This window comes from Engystomops pustulosus, chromosome 1, assembly GCF_040894005.1.
Source record: "Engystomops pustulosus chromosome 1, aEngPut4.maternal, whole genome shotgun sequence".
NCBI lineage: Eukaryota > Metazoa > Chordata > Amphibia > Anura > Leptodactylidae > Engystomops > Engystomops pustulosus.
The window spans coordinates 16,327,557-16,350,818 of NC_092411.1; the positions used below are offsets into that span (position 1 = coordinate 16,327,557).

The 23,262-nt window shown below is 48.5% G+C and overlaps 1 protein-coding gene across 2 annotated transcripts in view; it reads left to right on the forward strand.

Annotated features, from left to right (window-relative positions):
- The window catches only part of MBD2 (methyl-CpG binding domain protein 2), a 51,032-nt gene extending 31,212 nt beyond the window's left edge, over window positions 1–19,820 (forward strand). Inside the window, exons 4-7 of one of the 2 annotated variants that reach the window (XM_072134099.1) lie at window positions 2,457–2,547; window positions 4,598–4,775; window positions 16,581–16,711; window positions 19,374–19,820. In XM_072134099.1, coding sequence (XP_071990200.1) covers window positions 2,457–2,547; window positions 4,598–4,775; window positions 16,581–16,698 — 387 coding nt within the window. In that variant the 3' untranslated portion in view covers window positions 16,699–16,711; window positions 19,374–19,820. Of the gene's footprint in view, window positions 1–2,456; window positions 2,548–4,597; window positions 4,776–5,388; window positions 5,974–16,580; window positions 16,712–19,373 lie in introns of those variants that run through there. The other variant, XM_072134109.1, reaches the window with a different exon arrangement.
- Window positions 19,821–23,262: the final 3,442 nt, after the last annotated feature.

The following is a 23,262-nucleotide window of genomic DNA, read 5'->3' on the forward strand; positions in this document are numbered from 1 at the left end:
TGCTAGTGACACTGTTGGGTATGATGGTGTGGGGGCTCTGCTAGTGACACTGTTGGGTGTGATGGTGTGGGGGGCTCTGCTAGTGACACTGTTGGGTGTGATGGTGTGGGGGCTCTGCTAGTGACACTGTTGGGTGTGATGGTGTGGGGGGATTTACTGGTGACACTGTTGGGTATGATGGCGGTGGGGGGCTTTGCTGGTGACACTGTTGGGTGTGATGGTGTGGGGGGGCTTTGCTGGTGACACTGTTGGGTGTGATGGTGTGGGGGGCTCTGCTAGTGACACTGTTGGGTGTGATGGTGTGGGGGGCTTTGCTGGTGACACTGTTGGGTGTGATGGTGTGGGGGGCTTTGGTGACACTGTTGGGTGTGATGGTGTGGGGGGCTTTGCTGGTGACACTTGGGTGTGATGGTGTGGGGGGCTTTGCTGGTGACACTGTTGGGTGTGATGGTGTGGGGGGCTTTGCTGGTGACACTGTTGGGTGTGATGGTGTGGGGGGCTTTGCTGGTGACACTGTTGGGTGTGATGGTGTGGGGGGCTTTGCTGGTGACACTGTTGGGTGTGATGGTGTAGGGGGGCTTTGCTGGTGACACTGTTGGGTGTGATGGTGTGGGGGACTCTGCTGGTGACACTGTTGGGTGTGATGGTGTGGGGGGCTCTGCTGGTGACACTGTTGGGTGTGATGGTGTGGGGGGCTTTGCTGGTGACACTGTTGGGTGTGATGGTGTGGGGGGCTTTGCTGGTGACACTGTTGGGTGTGATGGTGTGGGGGGCTTTGCTGGTGACACTGTTGGGTGTGATGGTGTGGGGGGCTTTGCTGGTGACACTGTTGGGTGTGATGGTGTAGGGGGGCTTTGCTGGTGACACTGTTGGGTGTGATGGTGTGGGGGGCTCTGCTGGTGACATTGTTGGGTGTGATGGTGTGGGGGGCTCTGCTGGTGACACTGTTGGGTGTGATGGTGTGGGGGGCTCTGCTGGTGACACTGTTGGGTGTGATGGTGTGGGGGGCTTTGCTGGTGACACTGTTGGGTGTGATGGTGTGGGGGGCTTTGCTGGTGACACTGTTGGGTGTGATGGTGTGGGGGGCTCTGCTGGTGACACTGTTGGGTGTGATGGTGTGGGGGGCTCTGCTGGTGACACTGTTGGGTGTGATGGTGTGGGGGGCTTTGCTGGTGACACTGTTGGGTGTGATGGTGTGGGGGGCTCTGCTGGTGACACTGTTGGGTGTGATGGTGTGGGGGGCTCTGCTGGTGACACTGTTGGGTGTGATGGTGTGGGGGGCTCTGCTGGTGACACTGTTGGGTGTGATGGTGTGGGGGGCTTTGCTGGTGACACTGTTGGGTGTGATGGTGTGGGGGGCTTTGCTGGTGACACTGTTGGGTGTGATGGTGTGGGGGGCTCTGCTGGTGACACTGTTGGTTGTGATGTTGTAGGGGGCTCTGATAGTGACACTGTTGGGTGTGATGGTGTGGGGGCTCTGCTAGTGACACTGTTGGGTGTGATGCTGTGGGGGGCTCTGCTAGTGACACTGTTGGGTGTGATGCTGTGGGGGGCTCTGCTAGTGACACTGTTGGGTGTCATGGTGTGGGGGGCTTTGCTGGTGACACTGTTGGGTGTGATGGTGTGGGGGCTCTGCTAGTGACACTGTTGGGTGTGATGGTGTGGGGGCTCTGCTAGTGACACTGTTGGGTGTGATGGTGTGGGGGGCTTTGCTGGTGACACTGTTGGGTGTGATGGTGTGGGGGCTCTGCTGGTGACACTGTTGGGTGTGATGGTGTGGGGGGCTCTGCTAGTGACACTTTTGGGTGTGATGGTGTGGGGGGCTCTGCTAGTGACACTGTTGGGTGTGATGGTGTGGGGGGCTCTGCTAGTGACACTGTTGGGTATGATGGTGTGGGGGGCTCTGCTAGTGACACTGTTGGGGATTATACTGAACCAGCCCGGTTACCACAGCATCTTGCAGCGGCTGCGATTCCATCCGGTTTGCATTTAGTTGGACCATAATTTATTTTTCAACTGGAAAATGACCCCCAAACACCACCAGACTGTGTAAGGGCTATTTGACCAAGTAAGAGAGTGATGGGGTGAGGTGGACTGCAGAGAAGGCAAACGTGCCAATGAGTGCTCAGCATCTCTGGGAACTCCTTCAAGACTGTTGGAAGACCATTTCAGGTGACTACCTCTTGTATCTCATCAAGAGAAGCCAAGAGTGTGCAAAGCAGTAATCACAGCAGAAGGACCAAGAATATAGGATTTTCAGTTGTTTCACACTTTGTTGTTAAGTATATTATTCCATATTTGTTATTTCATAGTTTTGATGCCTTCAGTGTGAATCTACAATCTTTACAGTCATGAAAATACAGAAAACACTGGGAAGGTGTGTCCAAACTTTTGGTCTGTACTGTATGTGTATATATATATATATATAATATAATATATGTTTTACTTTCTTTCAGCTTTTCTGGGAGAAGAGACTAGAAGGACTCAGCGCCTCAGATGTAACGGAACAAGCAATAAAGTTCATGGAACTTCCTAAAGGTCTACAAGGTAAGTGTGCACAGGGGCTTAGTGCACATGCAGGTAATAAAGCATAGAATGTTTTCTAAAACAAAAAGTAACAGAGTAACCCCCTTTTATAAATGTAATGCCCTGGAGTTGGGCCATTATGATATAAACTATAATCTTACTCCATGGGGCTAGTGGGACTGATCACCCCTTTATGCTCCAAGCCAGTTATTGTCTCATCCACACTCAGAATCCCTTTTATTATATGGTTACTATATGTTTACATTATGGCTGTTGCATTATGTATCTTCCTGTGATCTTCCAGGCTAATGATTGGCTGGCAGCCCAGAGTGTCCTCACAACTGTGTCTTAATGCAACTACAACTGAGATGGCTGTTGTGCTGCCCATGCAGCAGAGCCCACCTGGCAGCAAAGTAGATTCTTACCAGCGAAGCTGAGCACTAGTCCTCACTTATTGGGGCACATTTACTAAGGGCTTTGCATTTTCTTTTCGGTGCTTACACAGGTCTTTAAGAAGTGTCTGTGTCACAAGTGACCCTTTTGTGGCGCAGATGCACTGGCTTCCATGCGACACACATTAGGAGGCGTTCCGGTGCTCAGACTGTGTGCAGATTTCATGTGCAAAGTCTGTCTCATGCCGTATATGTTGAAGCTGCACCACAAAAAATTTGGTGAACTCTGTCGGGCCAGTGCAGGGAAGCGCCAGATTCATGATTTCTGGCGCACGTTCTTGATGAATCGGTTGCACCCAGCATTATACACAGGCAGAGAACTTTTAGTGCAGTTTCCCCATTATCTCCACAGCCCTGCTATAGCCTCTACAAGGAAAGAGTTATCAGCCGCCGGCTGTTCTGCTGCTATTCTAAGCCTGACAGTAAACAGAACTGTGAGTTCTTGGAGATCTCTGCTTTACTCTGTGTGTCCCTGGCTGCCACTGCCATCACGGCCTCCCACATAACATCTGTCCGGGAAATAGAAACCTACACCCAGGGAATATCTTCTACACTTGTGATCTTCCCCTTTTTTTTTGCTTCACCATGCCGGCCCTGATGATGTAGAAGAGATCTACAACAGAACCCAGGGCTTCCATGACACCTGCGACCTAGGCACCATCGAGTTACTGCTGCCCCGTCTAGCTGTCGGGACCGGTGGGGATGTTGCAAAGACAGGTTACAGAAGCCCATGACGTCTGCATTTTCTAAGCATTTGCATTACAATATAATTGTGCGTTATAACTTACCTTGAATCCTGACAAAATCCTGGGGTTGTCACAAGGGCTTGACTTTGGTTTGGATGTTTTTCAAAAAACAACACGTGACTGTGCTGCTCAGCTCTCAGCCCCCACCTTTGTGCTCCTGTACAGCTCCTCCCTCCTTCTTTTTCACAGAGGTCACAGCCTGGTGAGCTGACATCAGTGGGTGAGGGAGGAGCTGGGGGAAGGGCTGAGGAGTCTTCAGCACAATCATGGAGTCATGTGTTGTTTTTTGAAATGCATCCGAAGCCCAACCCCTGGGACTACACAGAGGATTCTTTCAGGAAGCAGGTAAGTTAGAACACAAAATTATATTGCTTAGAGAAAGCAGTATACAGCTTTAATGGACTTCTGTAACCTGTCTTTAGTGAAAATGAGGTACCTGGTGACCGGTTCACTTTAAGAGGAAGGAGCCTCATAGATGGAGATAGAGGCGTATGTAGATTTATTATAATTGCTGTACTGTTGGATTATGCAAAGTTTATTGACAGTTCATTTCCGCTTTATGCTCCCTCTAGTGGTGGCTTTAGAAAATGCACAGCTAGCTAGATTGGAATATCAGTTCAGGGGTCTGGGAAAGTTGGTTGTAAGCTTATATAGATGTGTGCAGGCAGGGGGCAGCGCTGAGTCACAGCAGCTAAGATGTTACACTATGGAATAGTGATTTCTCCAAAGTTTGTTTAAAGGGGAGATTCACTTTAAGTGTTTGATCCACAGTGGTGTTAAAGGTTGCGTGCTGCCCCCTAGAGGAGAGAGAGTGTTATATGACCTGCTAGAAAAACACAAGCAAATGAACTGTAACCTTTCTTATGACTACAGGTGTGGGTCCAGGAAACAACGAGGACACACTACTAGCCGCCATCGCCAGCGCCCTGCACACCAGCTCTGCGCCAATCACAGGCCAGCTGTCAGCGGCGGTGGAGAAAAACCCGTCCGTCTGGTTAAACACATCGCAGCCGCTCTGCAAAGCTTTTATAGTCACGGATGATGATATCAGGTAAGGGCGGGACCAAGGGCTATGATCACACACCTGGGAAGTCAGGGCGACCCACCGAGGGGACAGCAACCAGCACAACTCCCAGCATGCCTCGTCTGCCACAGAGATCGAATGTATGTGCCGTGTGTATGTGTATGTAGGAGGTGGGTGCGTGGTGGAGGCGGGTGCGGTGGGGGAGCGCCGTGTTTGTAGGAGGTGTGTATGGTGGGGGGGCGCTGTGTATGTAGGAGGTGTGTATGGTGGGGGGCGCAGTGTATATAGGAGGTGTGTATGGTGGAGGTGTGCATGTAGGAGGTGTGCATGTAGGAGGTGTGCGTGGTGGAGATGTGTATGGTGGGGGGCGAAGTGTGGTGGGGGGATGTGTGCATGGTGGGGGGCGCCGTGTATGGTGGTGGGGGGGGGGGAGCCGTGTATGTAGGCGGTTGTATGGTGGGGGTTGCTCTCCGATGACATAGTGTAGGAAGCTGCATATATAATTTGTACCATCACTGGACTCATCGAAATTTCTGCATCAATTATTACATGTAAATCAGGATAAAACTGTCTTGCTTACAGTGTAGTATGGGGGTTGAAGTATCGCACCCTATCAGAATGCATTTTTTTCCTTCGCCAGATGTCAGTAACGACCCATCCAATCCAAACCGGAAAAGAAATCCCTCCTTAGATTCTGTGTAATGATGGGAAATAACACCGGGACAGGACAAGACAGGAAGAAAGAGCGATGCAAAAAGCCATGAAAGTCATGACACCTGCTGAAATCTATCAGTAATCAGAAGCCATCCTGCTACTTGGTGGAAAATGAATGGCTTATAAAAGGTGGAGAACTACAGAGACCTGGATCGGCAGGATCAAAGAAAACCATAAGATGTGACCGCTCTTCACACGCGGCTCTGCTGCGCAACACAAGAGCCGGTTCTAGACAAACCTGAGAAATACTGGGAGGACACGGAGATCCGAACTGATCTCTTAGATGCCATAATACATACCATGTCTGGAGACCAGAAGGTGCTGCTTATCACCCCATAAACCATAAGGAAAGTGTTGAGGTGGGAACATCATGGGCTGGGGCTGGTCTTCTGGTGAACCGGATATAAATGAAGGAAAGATAAATGGACAATTGTAACACAACATTCTGGATATAAATCTGCTGCCATCTACCACGATGAGGAGCCGAGGGAGGACATTCCAGCAAAAGAAAGATCCCAGACACACAACCGAGGGAACATTTAGGGAAAGAGGAGAAATCTGCTAGAATCACGGCACCTGTATCCAATACAAAATCTATGGAGACCATAGATGGAGACACAGGACCTTCAGGATGGGAAGAATGGGCCAGAATTTCCCCTGGGCAATGCAGGACACTAGTATCTTCATACAGGAGGCGTCTTGAAGCTTCATCCCCAGCATCGGCCTCTGTGCAGAGTATTACATGTGTCAGTAACATGTTCAGTGCTTTTGCCCTATATCATTTCTTGGCGGTGTGGATTGGATGGGTTGTTATCTGGTGAGGATTTCATGTCAGTTACAGAAACATATTTAATTATGACATGTTCAATATTTGTAAAGTTCTGCGGAATTTGGTGGTAAATAAAGATTATTATTCTGTTATTATTCACCTGCTGTATAGTGATGGGGGAGGTATTCTGTAATACATCCACTAGGTGGCAGCCTTCCCCTCGGACCACTGCTGGCTATGATAGAAAGGTGTCAGGACACAGGACATGCCAGCTCACTGTGTATGGGGGGTGTAGTCACATAGGGGTCAGAGCACCCATGCTGACCCCTGACCACTGCTGGCTATGATAGAAAGGTGTCAGGACACAGGACATGGCAGCTCGCTGTGTATGGGGGGTGTAGTCACAGAGGGGTCAGAGCACCCATGCTGACCTCTGACCACTGCTAGCTATGATAGAAAGGTGTCAGGACACACAGGACATGGCAGCTCGCTGTGTATAGGGGTGTAGTCACAGAGGGGTCAGAATGCCCATGCTGACCCCTGACCACTGCTGGCTATGATAGAAAGGTGTCAGGACCCACAGGACATGGCAGCTCGCTGTGTATGGGGGGTGTAGTCACAGAGGGGTCAGAGCGCCCATGCTGACCCCTGTCCACTGCTGGCTATGATAGAAAGGTGTCAGGACACAGGACATGGCAGCTCGCTGTGTATGGGGGGGTGTAATCACAGAGGGGTCAGAGCGCCCATGCTGACCCCTGACCACTGCTGGCTATGATAGAAAGGTGTCAGGACCCACAGGACATGGCAGCTCGCTGTGTATGGGGGGTGTAGTCACAGAGGGGTCAGAGCGCCCATGCTGACCCCTGACCACTGCTGGCTATGATAGAAAGGTGTCAGGACACACAGGACATGGCAGCTCGCTGTGTATGGGGGGTGTAGTCACAGAGGGGTCAGAGCGCCCATGCTGACCCCTGACCACTGCTGGCTATGATAGTAAGGTGTCAGGATACAGAGGACATGGCAGCCTGCTGTGTATGGGGGGTGTAGTCACAGCGGGGTCAGAGCACCCATGCTGCCCCCTGACCACTGCTGGCTATGATAGAAAGGTGTCAGAACACCCAGGACATGGCAGCTCGCTGTGTATGGGGGTGTAGTCACAGAGGGGTCAGAGCGCCCATGCTGACCCCTGACCACTGTTGGCTATGATAGAAAGGTGTCAGGATACACAGGACATGGCAACCCGCTGTGTATGGGGGGTGTAGTCACAGAGGGGTCAGAGCACCCATGCTGACCCCTGACCACTGCTGGCTATGATAGAAAGGTGTCAGGATACAGGACATGGCAGGTCACTGTGTATGGGGGGTGTAGTCACAGAGGGGTCAGAGCGCCCATGCTAAACCCTGACCACTGCTGGCTATGATAGAAAGGTGTCAGGACACAGGACATGGCAGGTCGCTGTGTATGGGGGATGTAGTCACAGAGGGGTCCGAGCGCCCATGCTGACCCCTGACCACTGCTGGCTATGATAGAAAGGTGTCAGGACACACAGGACATGGCAGCTCACTGTGTATGGGGGGTGTAGTCACAGAGGGGTCAGAGCGCTCATGCTGACCCCTGACCACTGCTGGCTATGATAGAAAGGTGTCAGGACACACAGGACATGGCAGCTCGCTGTGTATGGGGGTATAGTCACAGAGGGGTCCGAGCGCCCATGCTGACCCCTGACCACTGCTGGCTATGATAGAAAGGTGTCAAGACCCACAGGACATGGCAGCTCGCTGTGTATGGGGGGTGTAGTCACAGAGGGGTCAGAGCGCCCATGCTGACCCCTGTCCACTGCTGGCTATGATAGAAAGGTGTCAGGACACACAGGACATGGCAGCTCGCTGTGTATGGGGGGTGTAGTCACAGAGGGGTCAGAGCGCCCATGCTGACCCCTGACCACTGCTGGCTATGATAGAAAGGTGTCAGGACACACAGGACATGTCAGCTCGCTGTGTATGGGGGGTGTAGTCACAGAGGGGTCAGAGCGCCCATGCTGACCCCTGACCACTGCTGGCTATGATAGAAAGGTGTCAGGACACCCAGGACATGGCAGCTCGCTGTGTATGGGGGTGTAGTCACAGAGGGGTCAGAGCGCCCATGCTGACCCCTGACCACTGTTGGCTATGATAGAAAGGTGTCAGGATACACAGGACATGGCAGCCCGCTGTGTATGGGGGATGTAGTCACAGAGGGGTCAGAGCACCCATGCTGACTCCTGACCACTGCTGGCTATGATAGAAAGGTGTCAGGACACAGGACATGGCAGCTCGCTGTGTATGGGGGATGTAGTCACAGAGGGGTCCGAGCGCCCATGCTGACCCCTGACCACTGCTGGCTATGATAGAAAGGTGTCAGGACACAGGACATGGCAGCTCGCTGTGTATGGGGGGTGTAGTCAGAGGGGTCAGAGCACCCATGCTGACCCCTGACCACTGCTGGCTATGATAGAAAGGTGTCAGGATACAGGACATGGCAGGTCACTGTGTATGGGGGATGTAGTCACAGAGGGGTCCGAGCGCCCATGCTGACCCCTGACCACTGCTGGCTATGATAGAAAGGTGTCAGGACACACAGGACATGGCAGCTCACTGTGTATGGGGGTGTAGTCACAGAGGGGTCAGAGCGCTCATGCTGACCCCTGACCACTGCTGGCTATGATAGAAAGGTGTCAGGACACACAGGACATGGCAGCTCGCTGTGTATGGGGGTATAGTCACAGAGGGGTCAGAGCGCCCATGCTGACCCCTGACCACTGCTGGCTATGATAGAAAGGTATCAGGACACACAGGACATGGCAGCTCGCTGTGTATGGAGGGTGTAGTCACAGAGGGGTCAGAGCACCCATGCTGACCCCTGACCATTGCTGGCTATGATAGAAAGGTGTCAGGACACACAGGACATGGCAGCTCTCTGTGTATGGGGGATGTAGTCACAGAGGGGTCAGAGCGCCCATGCTGACTCCTGACCACTGCTGGCTATGATAGAAAGGTGTCAGGACACACAGGACATGGCAGCTCTCTGTGTATGGGGGGATGTAGTCACAGAGGGGTCAGAGCGCCCATGCTGACCCCTGACCACTGCTGGCTATGATAGAAAGGTGTCAGGACACACAGGACATGGCAGCTCGCTGTGTATGGGGGATGTAGTCACAGAGGGGTCAGAGCGCCCATGCTGACCCCTGACCACTGCTGGCTATGATAGAAAGGTGTCAGGACACAGGACATGGCAGGTCGCTGTGTATGGGGGTGTAGTCACAGAGGGGTCAGAGCGCCCATGCTGACCCCTGACCACTGCTGGCTATGATAGAAAGGTGTCAGGACCCACAGGACATGGCAGCTCGCTGTGTATGGGGGGTGTAGTCACAGAGGGGTCAGAGCGCCCATGCTGACCCCTGTCCACTGCTGGCTATGATAGAAAGGTGTCAGGACCCACAGGACATGGCAGCTCGCTGTGTATGGGGGGTGTAGTCACAGAGGGGTCAGAGCGCCCATGCTGACCCCTGTCCACTGCTGGCTATGATAGAAAGGTGTCAGGACATGGCAGCTCGCTGTGTATGGGGGGTGTAGTCACAGAGGGGTCAGAGCGCCCATGCTGGTTCCTGTCCACTGCTGGCTATGATAGAAAGGTGTCAGGACACACAGGACATGGCAGCTCGCTGTGTATGGGGGGTGTAGTCACAGAGGGGTCAGAGCGCCCATGCTGACCCTTGTCCACTGCTGGCTATGATAGAAAGGTGTCAGGACACACAGGACATGGCAGCTCGCTGTGTATGGGGGGTGTAGTCACAGAGGGGTCAGAGCACCCATGCTGACCCCTGACCACTGCTGGCTATGATAGAAAGGTGTCAGGATACAGAGGACATGGCAGCCTGCTGTGTATGGGGGGTGTAGTCACAGCGGGGTCAGAGCACCCATGCTGACCCCTGACCACTGCTGGCTATGATAGAAAGGTGTCAGGACACACAGGACATGGCAGCTCGCTGTGTATAGGGGGATGTAGTCAGAGAGGGGTCAGAGCGCCCATGCTGCCCCCTGACCACTGCTGGCTATGATAGAAAGGTGTCAGGACACACAGGACATGGCAGCTCACTGTGCATGGGGGGTGTAGTCACAGAGGGGTCAGAGCGGCCATGCTGACCCCTGACCACTGCTGGCTATGATAGAAAGGTGTCAGGACACACAGGACATGGCAGCTCGCTGTGTATGGGGGGTGTAGTCACAGAGGGTCAGAGCCCCCATGCTGACCCCTGACCACTGCTGGCTATGATAGAAAGGTGTCAGAACACCCAGGACATGGCAGCTCGCTGTGTATGGGGGTGTAGTCACAGAGGGGTCAGAGCGCCCATGCTGACCCCTGACCACTGTTGGCTATGATAGAAAGGTGTCAGGATACACAGGACATGGCAGCTCCCTGTGTATGGGGGGTGTAGTCACAGAGGGGTCAGAGCGCCCATGCTGACTCCTGACCACTGCTGGCTATGATAGAAAGGTGTCAGGACACACAGGACATGGCAGCTCGCTGTGTATGGGGGGTGTAGTTACAGAGGGGTCAGAGCGCCCATGCTGACCCCTGACCACTGCTGGCTATGATAGAAAGGTGTCAGGACACACAGGACATGGCAGCTCCCTGTGTATGGGGGTGTGCAGTCACAGATGGGTCAGAGCTCCCATGCTGACCCCTGACCTCTGCTGGCTATGATAGAAAGGTTTCAGGACACACAGGACATGGCAGCTCGCTGTGTATGGGGGTGTAGTCACAGAGGGGTCAGAGCGCCCATGCTGACCCCTGACCACTGCTGGCTATGATAGAAAGGTGTCAGGACACACAGGACATGGCAGCTCGCTGTGTATGGGGGATGTAGTCAGAGAGGGGTCAGAGCGCCCATGCTGACCCCTGACCACTGCTGGCTATTATAGAAAGGTGTCAGGACCCACAGGACATGGCAGCTTGCTGTGTATGGGGGGTGTAGTCACAGAGGGGTCAGAGCGCCCATGCTGACCCCTGACCACTGCTGGCTATTATAGAAAGGTGTCAGCACACACAGGACATGGCAGCTCGCTGTGTATGGGGGGTGTAATCACAGAGGGGTCAGAGCGCCCATGCTGACCCCTGACCACTGCTGGCTATAATAGAAAGGTGTCAGGACCCACAGGACATGGCAGCTCGCTGTGTATGGGGGGTGTAGTCACAGAGGGGTCAGAGCGCCCATGACCCCTGACCCTTTCTAGTTATTGTCCAGTAACATCACAGAGAGCAACACTGATGAACCTACTCCAAAGTTTTTTTTAATGGATAATCTGTAGGATTCCTGGAGGCCGCAGCCAGTGATGCGCTGGTGATGACTTGGAGGCAGTCAGCTTAGGCCCCCCCGCAGACGTCTTCTATAGTCCGGGCCCCATAGGTCCCAGCTGTAATGTTGTGCTGGATGTAACACTCCTCGGCCGTGCGTCTCCCCTGCAGCTGCTCAGTATAAATGATCTCGGGTTATTATTCTTGTTCTTCCAGGAGAAAGTTGTCAGATTTATTTCCGCCAACTATAACAATGCAGCTCCATAATGCAGGAAGAGTGGGAGGGGGGCAAGAAAAAGGGTTTTTGGATGGAGGGTGAAGCCCTAAACAAAGAGATATCGCAGCATGGAAATAAGTATAGATCCCTGTGTCAGGCCTAAAACCATCGCCTGATGAGGGAGCTTGGATTTATGAATGGCAGAGCTCCGCTCCGTGTAAGTGGGGTTATTGGTATGTATGGCCCTGGTCTGCAGGGGAGCGATGGTCTGCAGCTCCGCAGTATGTACCACTGGTTACTGCAGTGCGGCTATACTACACTACACCAGTGTATATAGGACAGGATTACATGTACCCCGGGGTCTGCAACTACAACTCCCAGCATTGCTACAAATAACGACAGATAGGCCTGATGGGAGTCTGACGTTATGGTGGTCCAGCGCTATACCACCACTGTAATGGCCTCATGGAAATGGATGCGTTACCCTTATCCATAAGAACAGGAATTACCATTTGGATTAGAACCTTGAGAATCACGAGAATGGGGGCCTCAATACCCCTATAAGATGCAGCTGGTGGTGGAGCATGAGTCCTACTCCTCCATTCTGTGTCTATAGGAGTGTCCATTGTATCCACTTTCCCAATCACTCTCCTGGATGATGAATTGAGCTCCACTCACTGTTCCATCAGTTAAGGGTAATGGGACCCTCAAGATCATGATCATCGTTGTCCCAGAGATCAGATCCTCACTGATCCTATAGTAATACACAGGAAATACCTTTACTCCCTCGGTTGCTCAGTGTAAAATCCCAGGTGGCGCTGCTGCGCTGAAAAGCATCGGAACGCGCTGGAGTTCACCGGCTCGGGCTGAGTGAAGGTAAGTGCAAGCTCCGCTACAGATTTTTTTGTTTTAAATGCAGCGGTTTTTCCGAATCTGTCTGGTTTTCGTTCGGCCACGCCCCCCGATTTCTGTCGCGTGCATGCCAGCACCGATGCGCCACAATCCGATTGCGTGCGCCAAAATCCCGGGGCAATTCAGGGGAAATCGGCGCAAAACGGAAATATTCGGGTAACACGTTGGGAAAACGTGAATCGGGCCCTTAGTAAATGACCCCCATTGAGGCAGATTTATTGCCGCGATTCACAAAGATTGTGCGCCCGAGTTCCTGCATCCATCGCTTCTGCACCGAGGTCCGCTGGAGTTCACCATCTTCTTCCCGATGCATGTGAGTGCTTGATCTTGTGACACATTTCCTTTTTTAAATTCTGCGGTTTGTCCGATTCCGTTGGGTTGTCTGACGGCCACGGCCCCCGATTTCTGTCGCGTGAAAGCAGGCGGCGATGCACCACAATCCGATCGCGTGCGCCAAAAACCCCGGGGCAATTCGACGCAAAACAGAAATAATCGCGAAAGTGCGGCATCCGAACCCTTAGTAAATGAGCCCCATTATGATGCATCTAATTTTGTGGGGTGACAATGTGGTTACATTATCGGGGTACAGATGTATGTGCACTTTCATTCTGTACACCAGATCTGATAGAGACAGGTTGGAATTATATCTGTGAAATGCTGGATTTGTGTTAATAACAGTGAATTAGAGAATGTGATATTTTGTTATCCTGAGTATATGTAAGAAACTTGTCTTCGTGGGAGGAAGACCCTTTTAAGGGGTTGCCCCTCTTTTTGCTCCTGACATCTAAATCTAGCATTGGCCACCAGCTGCAGATCACTCCTCTAGCGAATCCCCCCCACGCCAGAGCAGTGATCTAGTGCATCTGCAATGTGGAAGGTTAAGGGGGATGGGGGAGGCAGATAAGGAGAAGTTTCAGTACTTTCCCTTGTAGTCCAGGGTGGTTGTAGGGAACTGTATAAGTAGGTATATAGGCTCTGCTTGGTATTTACTTGTAAAAAGAAAAGCCACCAGAGTATACGCTACCGATCTATAGGGTTCCAGTTACCTGATGGAGGGCAAAACCTTTTCATCTCTGTGGGCCTCCTTACTTTGCCTGCTTGAACTGAAGACCTTACTGTAATGATAACAAAACCTAAAGCTGCATGAAAATGTAGGAACTTTAAAAATTGCAACCCTCATAAAAAAACAAGTAAAGATAAATGACACAGCGACGGTTTCCCCATAATGGAGCCATTAGAAAAAACTCCTCCTTCTGTAAAAAAAAAAATATTTTCCATACATGGCCATTAAAATAAAAACTTCTATTGTAAAAAACAAGACCCCCATTTGATGGGACCATTAGAAAAGAGAATTCCTACTGCAAAAAAACAAGACCCAATACATTGGAGCCATAAGAAAAAAAAAATAATTTTACTTGAAAAAAAAAAAAACAAAGACCCTCATACAATTGAGCCACTAATAAAAAAAAAAAACTCCTACTGCAAAAAGCAAGATTCCATACAATGGAGGCATTACAAAAAAAATACTCTTGCTATAAAAAGTAAGACCCCATACAATGGAGCCAATACAAAAAACGCTCTCTAGTACAAAAAACAAGAACCCATACATTGGAACCATTACAAAAAAAATACTCTTGCTATACAAGGTAAGACCTCGTACAAAAAAAACGCCCCCTAGTACAAAAAACAAGATCCCATACATTGGAGCCATTACAAAAAAATACTCTTGCTATAAAAAGTAAGACCTCGTACAATAAATAACGCCCCCTAGTACAAAAAACAAGATCCCATACAACGGAGCCATTACAAAAAATCCCCAAAAAACTATGCTTACTATAAAAAAAGATCTCATAGTATGGAGCCTTTAGAAAAAACTACTCCTACTACAAAAAAGACCCCATACAACTGTATTAAAGCCCTCACAATGTAGCTGCTCTGAGAATATTCTATCTTGTGGTCGGTTAAAGCTAAAATCTCCTGAGGTTCCTAAGCGGTTATGGCCATCGCTCTCAGCGCGTTCATGGTCATCGCAGCAATGGCGGCTGTGCGCCCCGCGCTGTGCGGCTCAGCAGATTGTGCGAGTCCTCCGCTCATTAGTATTTAATGCAGACGCCTCGTCTAATCAATAAATTAATGGAGCTCGTCCGGCGCTACAAATCTCGCTTGAAGCGGCCGTTTTGTGTCTCTTCTCCTCTTCCAAATCCTCCGGAGTCACCCCTGGAGTTGCTGCTCACGAGTTTAGAATCTGTGAGTGACTGACTGATGGGGAGGGTAGTCGGTGCACTCGTGGTACAGCACGGCTCGGATACCTCGCTGCTCGCTCCATGGAGGACAGTAATACCTCTACACCCCCTGCTGGTTTGGATTCTGATGTGTGGATGTAATAACTTTGCCGGGTTATGACCTAGATTGTTGCTGCGTTCTGCTGCATTGACAGTTTTTTACTCTGAGCTCACAACATCAGCGCCTCCTGCTGGTTCAGTGTCTGGATAAAGAATGTATCTCTAATAAGCGGCGTGGGGGGTGTAGTCTGTAAAGTGCACAATGAGGAATCTGGTGCTGCAGTCCTTACAATAAGCAGTGTCCTGACCTGCATCTATAGGTAGGAGAGTGCTGTACTGTGCTGCTCCTCATGTAATGTAACACCCACTATATTGAGCACCGGGCAGTGTCTGCTGCTGGAAACATAATTAGTCCAGTCCGTCATCCGGAGGGTTAACCCTATTTGTGCTCATTATCATTATGTGACTTCTAATCTTTATTTTCTAGCACATCTACTCTTTGCAGTTTCTAGCTGGAGTCCTAGCTGCTGTGCCTCACTGCCTCCCCTCTCCATAGACCTCTATGTTATACTGGGTGGAGACCCAGCTGCTGTGCCTCACTGCCTCCCCTCTCCATAGACCTCTATGTTATCCTAACAGGAGACCTAGCTGCTGTGCCTCACTGCTTCCCCTCTCCATAGACCTCTATGCTATACTGGGTGGAGACCCAGCTGCTGTGCCTCACTGCCTCCCCTCTCCATAGACCTCTATGTTATCCTAACAGGAGACCTAGCTGCTGTGCCTCACTGCTTCCCCTCTCCATAGACCTCTATGTTATACTGGGTGGAGACCTAGCTGCTGTGCCTCACTGCTTCCCCTCTCCATAGACCTCTATGTAATACTGGGTGGAGACCTAGCTGCTGTGCCTCACTGCTTCCCCTCTCCATAGACCTCTATGTAATACTGGGTGGAGACCTAGCTGCTGTGCCTCACTGCCTCTCCTCTCCATAGACCTCTATGTAATACTGGGTGGAGACCTAGCTGCTGTGCCTCACTGCCTCCCCTCTCCATAGACCTCTATGTTATACTGGGTGGAGTCCTAGCTGATGTTCCTCACTGCCTCCCCGCTCAGTAGACATCTATGTGATACTGGGTGGAGTCCTACCTGCTGTGCCTCACTGCTTCCCCTCTCCATAGACATATATGTTATACTGGGTGGAGTACTAGCTGCTGTGACTCACTTCTCCCCTCCCCATTTCATAGACCACTATGTTATACTGGGTGGAGACCTAGCTGCTGTGCCTCACTGCCTCCCCTCTCCATAGACCTCTTTGTTATACTGGGTGGAGTCCTAGCTGATGTTCCTCACTGCCTCCCCTCTCCATAGACATATATGTTATACAGGGTGGAGACCTAGCTGCTGTCACTCACTGCTCTACATATAGAAAAATAGCAAAGTTCTCCATCGGGAGCAGTATAAAAACATTAAAACTTTACTGCATGATGATAAAAAATAGAAAACCATTAGATTTCCTTTTAGCCCCTTCCTGTAAGCCCCTCTTGGTATTTGTATCCTATGAGATCTCCCCTTTTCTTAGTCCGTTCTTGTGTTTTGTACATTTCAGGAAACAAGAAGAGCGAGTACAACACGTACGGAAAAAACTAGAAGACGCCTTAATGGCCGACATACTGGCGCGAGCCTCCGAAGACGCAAATGACACAGAAATCGCTATGGAAACATAATTTTTTAACTGTGGTAAGAGTATAAAAGATTTGGGTCAATCTCAAAATGTTTAGAGGAAACAGACCCTTTGATTTGATGCATTATGAAGCAAACATACCTTGAGACTGCTGTAGCTACACTGATGCAGAAACATATCTTGTTTAATCCCTGAGCTGAATGGTTTTGCTGAAAAAACAATTATAACATTCAGGACCTTGGGAAAGCTGGGTGAGGCTGGCTGCCTCGATCAACACATTAGACACAGAGCTTGTAATTACAACAAATGGAGGTTAGTCAAGACATGACTAATCAACCCGAGCTGGATCAGTCATACACAGCAGCTGGGGGATGGTGCAGCAATTGATTATTCTGCCCTGAGGCACAACCCAGGGATTACATCATCCTGTAAGCAGTGAATAACTAATGTGCTAGGATAAAATCTGAACCAGCCATAGAAGCCACAGAGCTTCATTATCATAATGTTATATCTTTTTTATCAGCAAAACCGCTCAGCTCAGGGATTAACCAAGATATGATCCTGCATCAGTGTAGCTACAGCATTCTCAAGGTATATTTGCTTCATAATGCATCAAATCAAATGGTAGGTTCCCTTTAAATATACAGGGTCCTTTAAGGCTTAAAGGGGTTTTCCCAACAAATAAGTTGTGGTGACAGACACAGATAAGATTAAAGGGTTTCTGACCCTGAACCCGAACTGAACCGAGACACGCGGGGGGGCTGGGGTGCCTCGCTGCTTCCCCCTCCATAGACTTCTGATGGGTGGTGTCATAACATGATAAACCAGGGACATTACCCATAGATCCAGTCACTGTGACTGTGGTAATCTTATATTTGTTATTCATGACCTCCTTCATTATAGCATTTTAAAATTATGCTAATGAACTACAAGGACTCTGGAAGGGGTGGGGGGGGGGTGTTACCAGAGCCCCTCTGTGCTGTTGTTTAACCCTTTCAGGACCTGGCCCTTTTTTGTTTTTTCATTTTCATTTTTTACTCCCCATGATCAAAAATCCATAACAAATTGCACTTCATAGAGATGGTATTGAATATTCCATGCCGTGTACTAGGAAGCAGGAAAAAAAATTCCAAATGCAGTGAAATTGGTAAAAAAACGCATTTGTGCCGTCTTCTTGTGGGCTTGGATTTTACGGATTTCACTGAGCGCCCCAAATGACATGTCTACTTTATTCTTTGGGTCAGTACGATTACGGGGATACCAAATTTGTATAGGTTTTATAATGTTTTCATACATTTAAAAAAATTAAAACCTCCTGTACAAAAATTTTTTGGGGGATTTTGCCATCTTCTGGCGCTAATAACTTTTTTATACTTTGGTGTACTGAGCTGTGGGTGGTGTCGTTTTTTGCGGATTTTGATGACGTTTACAATGTTATCAATTTTAGGACTGTTCGACCTTGTGATCACTTTTTATAGAATTTTTTAATTTTGTTAAATGACAAAAAAGTGGCATTTTCGACTTTGGGCGCGATTTTCCGTTACGGGATTAAACGCAGTGAAAAACCGTTATCATATTTTGATAGATCGGGCATTTTTGGACGCGTCGATACCTAATGTGTTTATGATTTTTACTGTTTATTTATATTTATATCAGTTCTAGGGAAAGGGGGGTGATTTGAGTTTTTAGGGTTTTTTATTATAATTTTTTTTTTTTTTACTTTTTTTTATTTTTATTTTTGGTACTTTTCAGACTCCCTAGGGTACTTTAACCCTAGGGGGTCTGCACGATCCTATCATATACTACTATACTACAGTATGGCAGTATATGGGGATTTTACTACTCATACATTACAATGTGCTGATAGCACATTGTAATGCATGGGTTGACCTGAAGTAGCCTCGGTTCTTCGCGAGACCCGAGGTTACCATGGCGACGGATCGCCGCTCCCCGATGACGTCACGGGGAGCGGCGATCCTCGAAAAGATGGCGGCGCCCACGTGCCGCCATCCTTTTGAAGCCGCTGGCAGCATTGCAGCAAAGACTTACCGACTATGGAGAGGGCTCAGCGCGTGAGCCCTCTCCATGCACCCGCGCCCGACCCGTGACGTGCTATTACGTCACGGGTCGTGAAAGGGTTAAGTTCCTGTTACTCTGTGCAGGAGCACTCCCTCCTCCTGTGTGAGATTAAATTAGCCAGAGGGAGTGGTGAAGTACCGAGGGAGCAGGAGACAGCACAGACGGTTCCCATAGCCCTTTTATCTCATTAGCATAATTTTAAAAGTTGATTTTAGAAGGAAGGAGGCCATGGATAATACATATAAGAAGATACCACAGTCCGGGTGCCTGGATCTATGAGTAATGTCCCTGGTTTATTATGGATTTTGATGAAGGGTTTATTTTAAAGGGAATGTCCAGAGTTGGATTGTTGTCCTCTTTCCACTTATGGAGCAATTTTAGACAATCCAATTGACACCTATTAACTGGAACGAGACCTCCATTCCTGTGATTACTGTAGGAAGGGGGGATCCTAGCATTTGGACCGCCACTAATTAGAAATATGACTCCTATCCTGAGAATAGGGGATAGCGATGAAACAATGGCCAACCCCTTTAAGGCAACATCAGGAAATAAATGACAGAAAACAGAAACTGATTTTTTTTTTTTATACATCTCTAATAAATCCTTAATATGTTTTCTTTTTTTTTTTTGTTTCAGGTACCGCAACTATTTAACAGTAAATCTAATTCCCGGACCTTCCAAATAAAAACATCTGCACATTTTATATAGGACTTTTTTTATTTTGTTTTTATGGCAGCGAATCCGCCGCCTTCCTAGAATTCTATTTTTTTTAATGTACATATTTGTATTATTATGGAAAAAAAAAAAGATCTTTATTTTGTTTTTAAAATGTAAAGCAATAATATTAATATTAAGCCCCGCCTCTGTTTTTACGGATTCAGGGTCCAGGACGCCGTTTTTCCTGAGATTCTGGTTTTTATTATTCTTAATATCGCAGAAGTTACGACGAGTCTTTGTGTGGATTTGGCGTTTTCTAGTAATTCCAGATTTATTTAAATCCGTTTTTTTTATACATCAGAGACGTCTGACATCTTATATTTAAATATATATATAAAAAAAAATTAAAGAATTTATATGCAATGATTTACGCTGGTATTTTTATTGAATTTTTAAATGATTTTTCTGTATTTTTTTTTTCCTTTTATTTCATGCTCATTATTGTACTGACACAACTATGTGCAGTAGAAATAACTCCGCCTTTTCTGAATCACTTCCTGCTCTGCAGCTATTGGCTGAAGATTCAGCTCATAGATGGAAGTATATTAAAGGGGTTGGCCACTCTTTTACATAACTGGCCTTTTAATGCCTTAATGTTCATCAAGTGATTCAGAAGTCCTGCTACTTACTTTTAGGCAGTGTGCAGACTCTCCATGCTTATTTGTTTAGATCTCTGAGCTCTGCTGAATAGGAGGAGCTGTAGCAGGTGATTATAACTCATCTTGCCCTTGCGCCTATTCTTGTCTCTGTCAGGACAGCGTGTGAGAAGAGAGATGCAATGGGAAATGCCATAAGGATGGCTTTTAGCAGCGAGTGAGAAGGCAGCTGTGTGTATATATGCAGAGTGCAGCATGGGGATAGCTCGGAAAGGCTGCAGCTCTCAAAGGAGGGAAGGACACAGGAACATATACATGCAGAGACCTGTCTAATGGAAAAGATTTATTGAAAAGTGAACAATCCCTTTAAGTTCAACTTCCCCCAATAGCTGCAGACAGAGAGAGTGATTTAAGAAAATGGAGTGACTGTAGCACGTATCAATTGTTATATTCCAGCATTGTAGCTGGACCTGTTACACCATAGGCTCTTTGTAGTACTCTAATCCCTCTGCACTAAGTAAGAGCTGTAGTTGGCTTCTGATTGAAAACGGCAGCAATTACTAGAGTAGATGGAAGTCACAGTTCAAAGAAGAGAGTTGAGGAAACAGCAGTGTGAGGACACGCCCCCAATGCATTTGGAGAAGCTGCAATCCTGGAAAATAATTCCATATTTCACAGTCCTGCTGCTACTAACAACAAAGGCATCTCTCCAGGGAGAATACCGAACACTGTCTGAAGAGAGCACAGCAGTGTGAGGACACCCCCCCAATTAAATATAAATCCATTTATTTCAGTCCTGTTGCTACTAACAACATACGCAAAGATATCATTACACATCTCTCCAGGGAGAATACCGAACACTGGGGATCATTTACTAAGGGCCCGAATCGCGTTTTTCCGTCGGGATACCCTAATATTACCGTTTTGTGCTGATTTTCCCTGAATTACCCCGGGTTTTTGGCGCACGGGAACGGATTGTGTCGCATCGGCGCCGGCATGCACGAAAAACGGGGGGCATGGCCGTCGGAAAACCCGACGGATTCAGAAAAACCTGCACCCAGCAATGGATCGTGAACTCCGACGGACTTCAGCGCAGCAGCGACACCTAGTGGACATCGGGCGCACGACCTTAGTGGGTCGTCTGAAGACCCGAATCCTCCACTGAGAACGAGCCGCTGGATCACGACAGGACCGTGTAAGTAAATGTGCCCCAGTGTCTGCAGAGAGCACAGCAGTGTGAGGACACCCCATTAATATGGATATTAATCCATATTTTACAGTCCTGCTGCAACTAACAACATACGCAAAGTTGTGATTGCACATCTCCCCAGGGACAAATACTTATATAAATCCAGGTCTTCATTGTGCAAGCGCCATACCCACAGCGCATGGGCGGTGAAGCTGGTGAGTACTACTCCAGCTGTACTCGCAGCAGAGCGCCGGTCTCAGGAGGGAAGATAAGTATAAAAGCTTTTTTGTTTTAATTGCGCCCATGTAGGAACCTCATAAAGGGAGATTTGGGGCACTACCCCACTGGTCCAAAAGGACCTGTGAGTGGTTTAGTGCCCCAAATGCCCCTGACAGGTTCTCTTTTAGTGTATTTCCACTACTTATGGTACTAATGATGGTTCTACTAATTTCACATATGATAGGACTACAATACCTAGCACTGTCTGCAGATAGCACATAGCACAGCAGTGTGAGGATGCGCTCACTACACTAGGAGAAGCTCCAGTCCTGGAATACAAATCCATGTTTCACAGTCCTGCTGCTACTCAAAACAAACACAAAATTACGATTACACATCTCTATAGGGACAATCCCTAAACATTGTCTGCAGTGAGCACAGCAGGGTGAGGATACACTTCCAGTGTAATTAGAGTAGGTACAATGCTGGATTATGAAGCCATAAATCACAGTCCTGCTGCTACTAACAACACACACAAAATTACGATTACACATCTCTATAGGGACAATCCCTAAACATTGACTGCAATGAGCACAGCAGGGTGAGGACACACTTCCAGTGTAATTAGTGTAGCTACAATCCTGGAATATAAATCCATATATCACAGTCCTGCTGCACACACAAAATTAGGATTACACATCTCTATAGGGACAATCCCTAAACATTGACTGCAGTGAGCACAGCAGTGTGAGGATACACTTCCAGTGTAATTAGAGTAGCTACAATCCTGGATTATGAAGCCATATATCACAGTCCTGCTGCTACTAATAACACACACAGAGGTCTGATTACACATCTCTCCAGGAATAAAACATAACACTGGCTGCAGTCTACATGGTCACGCCTGCTGACAGGTTCCCTTTAATGTTGGATTGGTGTTGTTACACGTGACGATACGTGTTCCGTTAGATTTTGGCGCACCACTTTGATCCATGTCCCATCTGTCCTCTGCAGTCATTATAGCCTCATAGAAAGGACCATTGAACGTCCCTCTCCCACTAAGCCGGAGCGTCCGCTCTTATTCGTCCATCAAAGGGACAGCTTTTCCCGTCTTCGTGTCTGCGCCATCAAAACAGTGCGACGCACTTTCATGTCTCCTCGGTGAGTAGCTCCGGGTCACTATCAAAGTGGGCCGAGCAGATGGTATCAGCAGAACCCTGGGACTCAGCTACTGAAGCGCCCGCTCTCCAACACTTCCCGCGTAATCCGGCTGTGAATTTTAATTAGGTCATCGGACAGTGACAGGCGAACGTGCTGCGCGCCACCGGCGACCTGACAAAGACGAGTCCGAAAGAGAGAAAATTCACTTCAGATAAATCACCTGAACTTGTCTTTCACTGCAGAAAAACTCAACTGGTTTTTTCATGTAATTTTTTTGATGAATTTCAATACATTTTTTTTGCCGTTTTTGACAATATTTGCCACTTATGGATCAATTTTATAGAAGTTTGCAAACTGGTAGTTGTCCTTTAGGTGGCAGCATTGTACTACTTTTACATCTTCAACTAAATCCAATATGGTTGTCACTTTAACCTGCAAATAAGTTCAATTCACTCAAATATGTTAAAATTTTCTACCTCCACCTCCAACCACCTCCAGATACTTCATAACACTGTTTACTGACAAAATGTACAAGAATATAACTACTATATTACTGTTCCCTATGTACAAGAATATAACTATTATAATTCTGCCCTCTATGTACAGGAATATAACTACTATAATACTGTCCCCTATGTACAAG